Consider the following 11,659-nt stretch of genomic DNA (forward strand, 5'->3'; position numbering starts at 1 on the left):
CTGCGGCAAGCCCGTCAATGCAGCCAAGTCGTCTCGAGTCTGTCGAGACGGCTTGGGTGTCTTCCTGTACGCCGTCCAAAGCACCTTTTGCTGCTCGGACGATATGTTGGTGCGAGGTCGCTTGGCCAGGCCTTCTATCTCTATCAACACTGCCGGTCTCCCTCCCTTTTTGACCGCGCATGCATTAGCAATACCTTTTGCTTTATCCAAATCCTTTTTACAAACGACTTTGCCGTTCGAGATGCTGTAGTAGAAATTGCCGGCGACGAGTCGTCTATTGCAGACCAAGCATCGAAAACAGTCGACATGGTACACGTGTCCCGCCGAACGGTGGACAAACGTTGTGGGAGCCACACCCACGCCGCAGAGAACGCATTTGACGCCAAATCGCCTGACACAGACAGTAACGAGTGAGAAAGAGAGCATGACTATGTGATAGTTGCGGTTTTCGTGGGTTAGTGACACACCACAGTTTGGTACTAACGCGTACAAAGTGAAAACCGCTAGCGCTCTTTCAACTAAGGAAAGAGGAGCGCTTTTACAGCATTATCTAGATACGTATAATCTAAGGAAAGTAAGTTAGCTCCGCGGCGCCATTTTATGTAAATAGTATGACGGCGGTCGCCGGGGTCTCATAGCCACCTTGCCTAGCTTGTTTTTTAATGGCTGCTCCCCCCTTATTCCCCGGCAAAAGATTCCAGATCTCGCAAAGTCACGTACGCGAAATCGGTCAAGAGCGAAAGCGGCGATTCTTACCTGAAAAAGTCGTTGCGACAATAGAGCCGGTTGTCGCGAGCGAAGCACTTTTCCGCGAGAGGAACGCCGCAGTCGCGACATCGGATGCACGCGCCGTGCCACAGGGCGTCGTCGACTCGATAAACGTAGCGATCGCGTATGGGATCGCCGCAGTGCTTGCATTCGATCGGCGATGATAGCAGCGGTGACGCTCTTTTTTCTCTTTCGCCTCCTACGTCGCCCCGTTGTGGATCGCTTGCCGGCGTTGGCGTTTGCGCATCGGCATGACGCGCGGCGGATGCGACGTCTTCCCCTTTTCTTTTGTCGTGGGAGCCGGAGACGTCTTGGAAACTCAACGAGAGCGATTTGTCCTTGTTCATCGCCGATGCGTCGACGACGGCGGAGGGCGCGCGCGTTTTTCGTCTGATGTGATTGCGGTCAAGTCGAAGACTGCCGTTGTTCGGATCGATGCAGAGGAGGACTTCCCTCTGCATCGGCCGGGAGATACGCGAAGCACGGCCCACATGCAAAGCGCGTATTGCGCTTACAACACGCGCGCGCGTCACAGCATGTCACCGTTTTGTCACCGCCCACGTTTTAGCGTACTTCGCCAAATTCAATATGGTACGCCGTCTTATTACGCCGTCCAATTTGGAGGTTTCCGTCGACTTGCTATACCGTTGAAAATTTTAAATAAATAGAAGAAAAGACCTCATTGGCCCAGGCCACAGAGGCAGTAGGACTGCCCGCACAGCAGGCAGCAACGACGGATTCCTACACATATACAAGACCATTTTAAATTTTAAAAAATGCACCCTATCGTCTAACCGCCAACACTATTTCCATTGAAACGAAGAGGGCTACCGTAAGCCGGCGTCGTTCCTGTCGCTGACGACGACGACGACGGATCGCTTATATCCAATTGGCTTTTTTTCATGAGTGCGCGTTTCTGACGAGCGCGCGCGTTCTGAAACCAGACCTGCGTGACTCGCTTACTGAGACCGGTTATTTGCGATATGCGTTCGAGCTCGTGCGTGTCCGGATTCGATTCGAGCGTGAAGTTTGCCTGAAGAATTCGTATCTGATGATCGGAAAAGGTCGTGCGCGCTCGCTTCGGTCGACAGTGACGCGAACGGCGTGACGGTCGTCCATCTAGAGCAAGAAAACAAAATCAAAGAAAAGCGATAATCGGATAGCTAGCCAGGGCAATGCATGCATGCAATGTATTCCCATTAGAACGACGATGCCAAGACGAGATAAAAGTGGGGCTATCTACGGTGTATCACATTGAGAGAATTAGGAGGGTTGGGCGGGAGAGTTCCGCTATTTGTCATTGTGGTCGCGATTAGGAGCAAAACGGTCGCAATCCACCGCACTCTCACACACAACACGGGGCGAATAAATAGATCAACGCGACAGGGAAGAAAACCACGCACGCGAGCACAACAGAACCTCTTCCTCGCACGCCGCGGGTTCGACTAAAAAAATCGCCGTCGCCGTCGTCGACGGGAAAGGCGGCACGGCAAAAAGATGATAATCAAAAAGTGCATATTGTGTATGATGTGCCGCGCGCCCCCACATCGGAACTCGCCTCCGGTCTGCGACGACGAGCGCGAATTGTCGCCGCCGCCGCTGCCGTCGCCGTTCGTCTCGTCGGCGTAGTCGCAGTGCAAAAGACACATGATCTGGTCGTCATGCAAGACGAATTCTTCGCCCGTCGACAGTTGTCGCTTGCAATAGAAACAGGCAAAACAAGCCAAATGATAGGCGTTCGCCTTCGCTCGTCGTATCCAATCGTCCGGCGATATGGTGCCGCGACAGGCCGCGCACTTGGTGCCGAAAAGCCTTGAAATGGAGCCGCCTTTTAGACCATTAATCGTTTCGTTTTAATTTGGCGCCCTGATTGGATTTTCGCGAGCGGCCACAGGTATTTCAACAGCTCTCGCTCAAGGAGAGCCAGAGAAAAGGGGCTTCGTAGGCTCGTTTCTTTTTCACGACTTACCGCGCATAGTCGAGTTTGCAGTAAATTTCGTCGTTTCTAGCGTAGCACGTGCGGTGCAAGCCGAGCGGGGCCCGACACGCCGAGCAGGCGAGACACTTTTCATGCCACGTCGAGTCCGTGCCGACGCGAAGGAGAAAACGATCGTAGATCGGCTCTCCGCATCCGCGGCACAGCATCGTCGCTGGCGTCTCCTGAGACGAGGAAGGGTTCGGGAGGGGGAAAAGAAATGGAAGGAGGAATTGATGAGAAAAAAGGACGAAAATCAATCAGGTTTGGAGAGGGGTAAAAACTGAACGGCTTCGCAGTAGAGGAGAAACCGGACTCGCGAGTTTTGAGGGGGTTATTACTTTGGTGGTTTCGGGACTGGGCGTGAGCTCGTTCTTCAGAGAAGGAGGAGGAGGAGGAAAGAGATTTTGTTTCGGTTGGCTCATCGACATGTTCATGTTGACGCGACCTGCCAGCGGCACGAAGAAACTGACGTAAGCAGGCGCACTTGTCCAGAGACGACACGTGACAGAAAAAGACGGTCGTCAAGGACCTTTCTCTCCCACTCCAGTCGAACCCCAAAGTAAACAATTTATATCTGTAGGGGAAGGAAAGGTGAGACTTCAATTAGCTAAACCAGACTTTTGGCAATTAATGAATTTTGCGACGGTCTTCATCTAAAAGCGAAGCTATCCTCACGATTGATTTTGCTACAGCGAATTCAAAGAGCAGGTTGAAACGCATAATTGAATATAAATAAATAATAAACAAGTTCACCTCACCAAGTCACACCGCGGGAATCTGTGGTCACACCAGAGTGACAGATACGGTCTTCGAGGGAGCCCCTCATGGTTCACGAGCAGGGAGACGTTTGCAAACGCAATCATGCAGTCACTGCTCTCCCACCTACAGCAAATCCTCCGGCGCATGCGTCGCCGAAACCATGCTCCACTTGAATCTGGTCAATCGAGCTATTCCCAACGTCCTGCGACGGACCGCGGCAACGATTCGACTTACGAAAGACGAGAAAGACATTCTGCACGAGCACTGGAAGGCCTGCGCTGTGAGCCAGTCCTGCGATAGAGCACGCTAACGACCCGCGCTTCTCGTCTTCTCCCCCCTAGCTGGGACGCGATACGTACGTCGATCCGGCGTCAAAATACGTCGTCATATCGCGCGTTGGCCACTTGCGACGCGGCGAATGCTGCGGATCGTGCTGCAGACACGTACGCCGTATTTATTTTTATTCGGCAAATTGAGTCCGATTTGCCGGTAAGCGGTTCCGCGTTTTTAGTGTCCGTTCAACCACAAGAATGTGCCGACACATCTGAAGACGAAACGCTTCAACGGGCACTTCTATTACTGAAAAAAGCGACCTATCATTTTGCGAACTAGGAGACGATGCTCCAGTGGCTGGCTATCTTGTCAGTTGTCTATTGATTAAAGAGAAGAAAGATAAGGAGACGCATACAGATGCTCTTAAACGGTTTTTATAGAATAAGGTTGTGATACGTTTTTTGGCAACAAAGTGTCACTTGTTGTTCTACAATGACAAGAAACTTTTTTTTCGTGCAAAGTGGGGTGCATGCAGTTCGGCCTTTTTCCCCGGTTTAGCTTGCCTTTTTACCTTGAAGGACGTAGCGAGATATGACGAGACGTTGGATTTGCGACGTTCCTTCATAAATCTACAAGAATCATTTCACATCTGGGAAACGCACTAGCCTCCGTTGATTTTTACCTGAAATATTTTCGCATCGCGCATGAGTTTCTCGACAGGATACTCCGAATTGAAGCCCGCACCGCCAAAAACCTACAGTAGCATCAACACTGACGACAGAAATGATAAATCTGAGCACAATAATACCTGCACAGCATCACTAGCCGATTTGTTGCAGACGTCCGAAGCAAACGCCTTGGCAATTGAAGCATAGTACGTCCCCTGCGGACTTCCCTGAATAAAACTAATAAATAGATATATCACAAAACGCCTGCAAATTCGCACCCGATCAACTTCCCAGGCCGATTTGAGTGTTATCGTTCTCGCCGTTTCCACTCCAATAGCCATGTCGGCGAGCATAAAAGACACGCCTTGATAGTTAGCTATCGGTTGCCCGAATGCCTTTCTCTCGACCGCATAAGCACTCGCTTCGTCGAGAGCCCTCTGCGCAAGCCCAACGGCACCGCACGCAACAAATGGACGTGTCTTATCGAAGGCTCCCATGGCGATTTTGAATCCGATGCCAGGACGACCGAGAACGTTCTAAAAAGAAAACGTCTTTGCTGACGAGCTTCTACGGGTCTCCCGATCAAACCTCATTTGGTACGACGACGTCCTCAAATTTGACTCCTGCAGTATTGGAAGCTCTCTGTCCCATGTTTGCTTCCTAGGTTGAACGAAATGACGTTGGCTCCCGCAGCACTTGCGCTTTGCAACGCACCTTTCGCCCTTTGGTGATACCAGGAGTGTCGGCGTTGACAATAAAACCAGTAAATGCTTCTCCAGCTTTCTTTGTTGGATCTGTCTTAGCCAGCACAAAGTACCTACAAAATGCTTGGAAATGAGCTAATACGAAGATTGGTGGCAAAGAAAGCGGCACCAATCAGCGACGCCCCCGTTGGTAATCCACATCTTCTCTCCATTAATTACCCACTAGCAACGAAGCGTCGTTATCTCGTAGAAATGACTTCAAATCGATTCACCTCATCGCCTTTCTTGACGGCCTTGGTGGCAATACCAGCCACGTCAGATCCGGCTCCAGGCTCAGTAACACAGTATCCCTTTGTAGCCACGCAACAAAAAGGTAGCAAAAGAGCAAAAATTTTCACCAGACAATTTCTACCACGTTAATTGGCTCCTCTATCGTCCATCCCAAGTATTTTTTCTTCTGTTCATCATTGCCAGCCAAGATGACAGGTGCTTCCTGAACAGAGCTACAATAGACTGGGAAAAAGAAAACGATCCACCGCTGATCCTACACCAAGTCCATTCGTCCCTATGGCGGTAGATATTCCAGAGCATCCCCACGCCAGTTCTTCTCCAATAAGGCAGGAATCAAATATTCCCAGGCCCTGACCTCCTGAGTAGGAAAATAAAAAACTTTGAGAGAGAAAAAGAGAGAGAGAAAGAAGAAGACCTTACCGTACTTTTCGGGAACATTGAGATTCATAAGTCCTAATTCCCAAGCCTTTTTGATGAGTTCCGTGGGGTACTGTCAGAAAGAAGGCAATGGCGACGGTCTTATGGACGCGTCGTGAAATGCTCTTGCCTCTCCCTTTCTGTCGTAGTAGGCCGCTTGAGGCGCGATTTCCTCTCGCGCAAATTTACGAGCCATTTCTTGGATCTGAATCTGATCGTCAGTGAGAGCTGGGGCGAGCGGAGAAAACGTTCAAAAAAAGCACACACGCTATAGACGATTCTACTTAGGTTGTATCCTTTTGCTCCCGCGGCGGCGGCAGCGGCGGAAGCGGCATCGGAGAAACGACGACTGCAACGAACCCAAGCGAATGCGTCGCTCACGACGCCTCTCGAATGCTGGCCACAAAACAGCAGTCAACGACGAACGCATTTACGAGTAACGATCGCGTCACCTTTGCGAACATGGCTTTCGTTCGCTTTTGTCTGCTTTCGTCCCTTCACCTCTGACCTGCAAACGCCCGGACAACAAATTCTGTACTGCCGCCGTCCCCCGTCGTCCGTCGTCGCCCACGTACGGACGCGCCCCGAAATAATAAATGTCGGCGGTCAATTTTCGCGTCGAGCCCGTTCGTTCGCTCGGCTGCGCCACGCTCAGAGTCTCGCAATGCAATCAATTGCATCAGGCCGTGCGATTCCCGTCACTGGATGCCGCCGAATCGCTGCTGTGGCACGACGGGAGTTCCGTTTGGACGTGCGACCTGAAATCGATGCCGTCGACGAGGCGTGCCGACGTCGATGGCGTTTCGTCAGTGAGCTGGAGTGGCGACGGGAAATACGCGTCGTGCACGGCTGCCGAAGAGGGCGAAGCGATAGTGTGGAAAGTGGAGTCCGGCGAATTCGTGAAAATTGCCTGTAAAAAGTTGATTTCGTCGCCCCTGTACTCGACGTGGCATCCGAGTCGACCTCTCGTCGCCGTTCTGTCGTCTCGCGGGGTTCTCGACGTTTTTCGCGTGACAGATGCCGACGACTCGGTTGAAACGATTTTTCACAGCGATTGCGCAGGTCGTGCCGTTTGGAAAGACGACGAATCGTCGTCCCTTTACGTTGCCGAGAGGGAACGCTATCTATGCCTCGTCCCAATTGAGGTGGACGGGGACGCGAGCGTCAAAGAACTGGCGACGTTTGACTCAGCCATACGAAGTCTCGTCGCCCTCGATTCGAAAAGAGTCGCCTTGACAACAGATCAAGAACTCAATCCGACGGATTCGTGCAATCTCTTTGACGTCAACCTGCCACTGCCGCCTGTTCGACGTTCAGATCCAGACGACGTTCTTCGGCCAACGGACGACAATGTGAGACATTCAATGACTCGCTTTCAAAGGAGGAAACACTCAGCATCAAGCGCAATCCTCGCTGTCGTTTCCGTGATAAACGATGAAACGGCCGCCAAAGTTTGCGGTCAATGCCCCTTACCGGGTGTTTTGACGCCGGATTTACTTTGCTTTGATTCCCGTCGGAATCACTTCGTTTGCGGTAGCAATACTCTTCATATTCTATACGTTGTTCAGCTGACGACAGGTGTGGCAGCGGCACCGGCGGCGGCAACAGTGGTACCGGTAGGGGGCATTAAACTGGAACTCATATCAAAGATCACACTAGACAAATTGGAAAGGCCCAAGGGCTTATTGTGTTTGTCGTCTCAAGTGGGCTCTCTGATCATGGTCGGAAAATTTGCTGATACGATTTCAATGACATCTGTCTCAACGTCGCCATTCGTGGAGTATGATGTGCACTTGGCAAAGGTTGCAGTTGCAATGACGGAGGAGGAGGGATTGGAAAAATTGATTCCTCATGTAAACGGCGGCGGCGGCGGCGGCGGCGGCGGCGGCGGCGGCGGCGGCGAGGGACAGCTGAAACTTCCAGGGGGTCGGGAAGGACCAACGGTGCCTTTGATTGTCGAATTGCCTTCGCCGCAAGGTGTTGACAAAGATTATGATGATAATGACGATGACGATGTCCATATGACTCAAAGAGAGCTTATCGAAGTGAAGGAAACGTTGCGGGCTCAGTCTCGCGAAATTCAGATTCTGAAAAACCGGCTCGACGGCATGCTGACTTCATCCTCATCGTTATATCCCACCATGGACGAGGCTGAGCTGATGGAGATTATTTGCTGCAATTTGCCCGAAGGGAGTAAACAGAAGAAGAAGAAAAAAAGTTTTCTTCTTGATGCTGGCCGACTGAAGCTTGACGTTATTCTACAAGCGTTTGAACTATTTCGAGCAGAAATTGTCATTGGTAGCGCAATGGTTCCTCTTACTGCAGACGAAAGCGGATATGTCCCTCTTCAGTTTAAAAAGGGTCAAGTAATTTTCATACGAGCAGTTGAAACTATAAATAAAAAAATCAGTGAATGAAAATGACAGTGAGTTGGTCAAAAACCTTCATAAATTAATTGCCAGAACCCAACGGACTATTCTCGCGTGGGCGAAGGTGATCCTTTCTAAGGAGAAAGTCGCGAACCCGCAATTGAAAAAAAGGTGCTTATTAGCCCAGTCGCCAGACTACAGTACATCCGCCAGAACGGCCACCGGGCACACTAACGCAGGCGATATCAAAGAGTACGGGGTGTCTCATTCCTATATTTCTACACCGAATAGCTAGCTACATAATAATTCATGCAAACATTCACTTTTAGCTACATACACGTATACACCACACACGGACATAGACACGAGTGCAAACCTGGTACAGCAGATTATAGTGAAATGCAGCAGCGGAGCTATTTCTCGTCAACGTCTTTCACCTCCATGGCATTGCCTTTCTTCTTTTTCTTACCGTCTTCCTTGTTTTTCTTGCCAAGGACCTTTTTTAGACCTTTGGACATGTAGTAAGGCTTCTCGCTTGAACCGTCGTTTCGTTCAAGATCTTCCACTACAGAATCTGTTAGACAAGCGAGTCCTCAACTTTGAATCTGTCATACAGAAGCAGAGGAAGAGCGTATCGATGGCCATATCATAGACGGAGAAAAAGGCCCAGGAAATAAAGAAGGCGCAAAGACCTAAGATCTGAGACAATCCAACAGTAGAAAATTGCTTTCGAATAAACGGCGATTTCCTCACTATGACAGGAATGAGGTAGTAATTCAGATCTTCTCGTGTTCTCAAATAGTCAAATAGAACAAAAGCAACCGTACCTGGTGTACAGGATATGATGAAAGAAATTGCGCAACAGAACTATCAAATAGACTCTCTTACACGTCAGTCCAATAACAAGGAGACGGCAGAGGAAAAAAACGAAGGTAGTAATGTTCGTCAAAACAAAAACCCTACAAAGAGCTTTCTCTTTCTGACAGAATTTAGCAACAAAGAGCAAACAAACCTGACAATGTTCCTCATCAGCAGATTAAAGGCTCGACAGCAAGCTTTGCAGAAATGGTATCCGTAGATGGCAACCTATAGAAAAAGCCTACTCAGATCACCTTCTAAAGCGGTGAAAAAATTGCAAAACCAATATGTAGGCGTTTTTGTTGATGTATCGAAAGATTTTCTCCAGGCACCAAAAGCAGCACGATAAACATCTGCAAAGGAAAAACTCATAGAGAAATAGTCTGCATAAAAAGAATAGCAGACTTGAGAAAAAATCTAGCCACTTCATTGTCACTCGCTCCTAGAAAAAAATGTTTGACTAATAATAGGAAAGCAAAACCACGCCCACCTTTAAGTTTCTTTTGCGTATAACCCAGAATAAGTCGAATCATTTGAATTATGGCAATTATAAGAGCCCCAAATGCCAAGGAACCGGTATGCCAGCTAAGGAAAAAAACCAAGCCCTTTTGTGGACAGCTACACAGATCGTACTACACTTACACTAGAGCTCGGAAAAAAGCCCGAGTCAAAGGAAGAGACGGTAGATTTTTCTGCAAAAAATCCTTTCAAGTCAAATGCAATAGTAATGGTGAAAGAAGTGCACCTTTGGTCCACCAGGAGGAGGAGCCCAATAGTAAGAAGCAAAGGCTCCGGCAAGAGAGCACTGGCCAAGAGCCAGCACGTAATTGCTCGTCCAGAGCAACCCAAATAGATTGTACACCTGCATGCCAAGCAATGTGCTACACTCCAAAGACGTAAGGAAACGCATTGTCCTGGAATAAGTCCTTTACTTGCTGATTTCGAAGGCTTCAAAGACGCAGTCCATCCCAAATGTCTCGTTAGGAAAAGCCGCCTTTGTTTCATTAAATTCCTGAATTCAATCGCGAGATGCGTAGTACAGTAGCCAATTAGGCAATGGACTTTACTTCAGGAACGCATGGTTTTCCGTTGGTGTACGGAGTTCCGTTCACAGTTCTTTCTCCATTGTCGTCGGAACCACTTGGAGGAAAGGAATAACCGTAGATTGGATTTCCAGACGATTGAAGAAAACTGCACAAAAAAAGGGCCAAAAATTAAGAACCCACAGCAACGCCAAAGTCACCTACACTGCTGCAGTAGCCCACCAACATATAACAATGCACAATAAAATGAACGTTATGATTGGAAAGAACAGCGTGCTCCACATATTTCCAATAGCCCTATAGAAAAAATGGTGAAAGATCTCCCCATAGGTGCTCGGGCGACCAAACCAACCTGCTTCCTTCCTTAATCAACTCAATGGCAATCTGGATTCTTGAGCGTAGGCAAAGAACGATGAGAAGAAGAATAGCCAAGACAATGCAGCAGATGATACCTGCACGTCAAAGTCAAGTCAATTCGGTACAGTACAAACTTTCTATAGCATAGTGACCAAGAGCCAAGTAAGTGTTTTTTTGATAAAGAAACGTTTCCAGTAGAGTTGTTGGGGTTTGTGGCTCGGTTTCCAGTTCCCTGTACTTGATAAAGCACCAGGCAATTCCTACATACACATATATTTTCCACGCAGAGTTCTCTTATTTCAAACGATTGTGTTACCAAAGCTGAGAAGACCCAAAACGGCAAAAATTGAAAGCCAAACAATGAATCCGGCAATCCATCGCATAATAACAATGAGAATAGCAGAGAATAGCAAAATAATCACAAGTCCTCTACAGATGAAAAACTAAGCTAGTAAATTCTATTATGCATACAATTGTTTACCCAATAAGCCATGGCCAAACTATTCCCATATCGCTGTAAACCTACAGAAAAATTCAAGACTGCAGATTCGTATTTGGAATATAAGACCTGCATCTACCTCTTCACCGACTCGTCTCAAATTGAGAAAATCCAATATTCCCATTGTTCCACTCCTCAGCGTTTCATTGGTGAGTGTCTTAGTCTTGCCATTGACTGTGTAGGTGATTGTCTTATTTTTGGGCGTCATTACGTCACCAAAAAAATCAACAAACGTTGGAACACATCGACCAAGAACTAGGAAACGCCCTCTACGCAAACCGTCTCTTTACACGCAAAGCAAAAACGTACTTGATTCAGATTTTATGTAGTAAGGTGCACACTGCCCATCCGCTATTGCTGAAAGGAGTTCACTCTAAAATTATGAATTGCTCGAGAATAGGAATAAAGAGTACGGGAGGATGCACATACATCACTTTCATATGAACTTGCTTTCTTGTTATTTACGCAATAAATTCCGTCGTTTGGAACTTCAGTGCCTAAAGCATTAGAGTCAGGACAACGGTTCACACACACCTAAGGAAGAGACAAAGGAGCAGAATTATTCTTAAAAAGAGGAAAATATATTCAAATTAGTCATTGTCTACTTGAGGCGTTGGACAGGTGAAGACTAAGCTAAAAAATCCAGTTGCAGCACTTGTTATACAGGACGAAATG

At 48.3% G+C, this 11,659-nt stretch overlaps 4 protein-coding genes and 1 long non-coding RNA gene across 6 annotated transcripts in view; 2 read left to right on the forward strand and 3 right to left on the reverse strand.

Moving 5' to 3' along the window:
* Positions 1-1,173: 1,173 nt before the first annotated feature.
* LOC136186028 (LIM/homeobox protein Awh-like) lies at positions 1,174-3,802 on the reverse strand. Of its 2 annotated transcripts, none has more exons than XM_065973268.1 (7): positions 3,740-3,802; positions 3,505-3,680; positions 3,085-3,432; positions 2,738-2,928; positions 2,327-2,580; positions 1,564-1,887; positions 1,174-1,509 (listed from the first exon to the last, which is right to left on the reverse strand). In XM_065973268.1, the coding sequence occupies exons 3-7, from the start codon at positions 3,178-3,180 to the stop codon at positions 1,448-1,450; spliced, it is 927 nt and encodes a 308-aa protein (XP_065829340.1). In that variant the 5' UTR covers positions 3,181-3,432; positions 3,505-3,680; positions 3,740-3,802; the 3' UTR covers positions 1,174-1,447. The 2 variants fall into 2 exon arrangements, with proteins under 2 accessions (XP_065829340.1, XP_065829339.1); XM_065973267.1 differs by having other exon boundaries at positions 3,500-3,680.
* LOC136186029 (uncharacterized) lies at positions 3,506-4,384 on the forward strand. The gene is made up of 3 exons (XR_010669639.1): positions 3,506-3,785; positions 3,847-3,948; positions 4,017-4,384. It is a non-coding gene; the product is annotated as an uncharacterized lncRNA (long non-coding RNA).
* LOC136186024 (medium-chain specific acyl-CoA dehydrogenase, mitochondrial-like) lies at positions 4,197-6,437 on the reverse strand. The gene is made up of 14 exons (XM_065973264.1): positions 6,311-6,437; positions 6,143-6,254; positions 5,989-6,086; positions 5,862-5,931; positions 5,699-5,799; positions 5,563-5,643; positions 5,423-5,500; positions 5,320-5,372; positions 5,161-5,263; positions 5,035-5,106; positions 4,725-4,982; positions 4,587-4,673; positions 4,461-4,532; positions 4,197-4,407 (listed from the first exon to the last, which is right to left on the reverse strand). The coding sequence occupies exons 1-14, from the start codon at positions 6,320-6,322 to the stop codon at positions 4,333-4,335; spliced, it is 1,272 nt and encodes a 423-aa protein (XP_065829336.1). The 5' UTR covers positions 6,323-6,437; the 3' UTR covers positions 4,197-4,332.
* On the forward strand, positions 6,383-8,925 carry LOC136186021 (WD repeat and coiled-coil-containing protein-like). The gene has a single exon (XM_065973257.1). The coding sequence runs from the start codon at positions 6,455-6,457 to the stop codon at positions 8,273-8,275; it is 1,821 nt and encodes a 606-aa protein (XP_065829329.1). The 5' UTR covers positions 6,383-6,454; the 3' UTR covers positions 8,276-8,925.
* Positions 8,481-11,659, reverse strand: part of LOC136186020 (choline transporter-like protein 4) — a 4,242-nt gene continuing 1,063 nt past the window's right edge. The window contains exons 7-27 of the mRNA XM_065973256.1: positions 11,590-11,644; positions 11,414-11,518; positions 11,294-11,357; positions 11,064-11,239; positions 10,967-11,007; positions 10,802-10,914; positions 10,638-10,745; positions 10,481-10,580; positions 10,333-10,425; positions 10,153-10,276; positions 10,018-10,097; positions 9,831-9,966; positions 9,728-9,777; positions 9,576-9,670; positions 9,491-9,527; positions 9,369-9,438; positions 9,240-9,313; positions 9,116-9,186; positions 8,981-9,054; positions 8,842-8,926; positions 8,481-8,792 (exon numbers count right to left, since the gene is read on the reverse strand). Coding sequence (XP_065829328.1) covers positions 8,641-8,792; positions 8,842-8,926; positions 8,981-9,054; positions 9,116-9,186; positions 9,240-9,313; positions 9,369-9,438; positions 9,491-9,527; positions 9,576-9,670; positions 9,728-9,777; positions 9,831-9,966; positions 10,018-10,097; positions 10,153-10,276; positions 10,333-10,425; positions 10,481-10,580; positions 10,638-10,745; positions 10,802-10,914; positions 10,967-11,007; positions 11,064-11,239; positions 11,294-11,357; positions 11,414-11,518; positions 11,590-11,644 — 1,903 coding nt within the window. The 3' untranslated portion in view covers positions 8,481-8,640. The remainder of the gene's footprint in view (positions 8,793-8,841; positions 8,927-8,980; positions 9,055-9,115; positions 9,187-9,239; positions 9,314-9,368; positions 9,439-9,490; positions 9,528-9,575; positions 9,671-9,727; positions 9,778-9,830; positions 9,967-10,017; positions 10,098-10,152; positions 10,277-10,332; positions 10,426-10,480; positions 10,581-10,637; positions 10,746-10,801; positions 10,915-10,966; positions 11,008-11,063; positions 11,240-11,293; positions 11,358-11,413; positions 11,519-11,589; positions 11,645-11,659) is intronic.

Source organism: Oscarella lobularis, chromosome 4, assembly GCF_947507565.1.
Source record: "Oscarella lobularis chromosome 4, ooOscLobu1.1, whole genome shotgun sequence".
NCBI lineage: Eukaryota > Metazoa > Porifera > Homoscleromorpha > Homosclerophorida > Oscarellidae > Oscarella > Oscarella lobularis.

Excerpts from the sequence above, each read along its gene's own strand:
- LOC136186028 (XM_065973268.1), bottom strand. The coding sequence starts at position 3,180 with ATGAACATGTCGATGAGCCAACCGAAACAAAATCTCTTTCCTCCTCCT. Across the intron at positions 2,929-3,084 it reads CCAGTCCCGAAACCACCAAA|GAGACGCCAGCGACGATGCT; the intron begins GTAATAACCCCC and ends TCCTCGTCTCAG. Across the intron at positions 1,510-1,563 it reads CAATGGAAATAGTGTTGGCG|GAATCCGTCGTTGCTGCCTG; the intron begins GTTAGACGATAG and ends GTATATGTGTAG.
- LOC136186024 (XM_065973264.1), bottom strand. Across the intron at positions 6,087-6,142 it reads AGCAAAAGGATACAACCTAA|CTCTCACTGACGATCAGATT; the intron begins GTAGAATCGTCT and ends CGCTCGCCCCAG. Across the intron at positions 4,533-4,586 it reads CGGCTAGTGATGCTGTGCAG|GTTTTTGGCGGTGCGGGCTT; the intron begins GTATTATTGTGC and ends ATGCTACTGTAG.
- LOC136186021 (XM_065973257.1), top strand. The coding sequence starts at position 6,455 with ATGTCGGCGGTCAATTTTCGCGTCGAGCCCGTTCGTTCGCTCGGCTGC.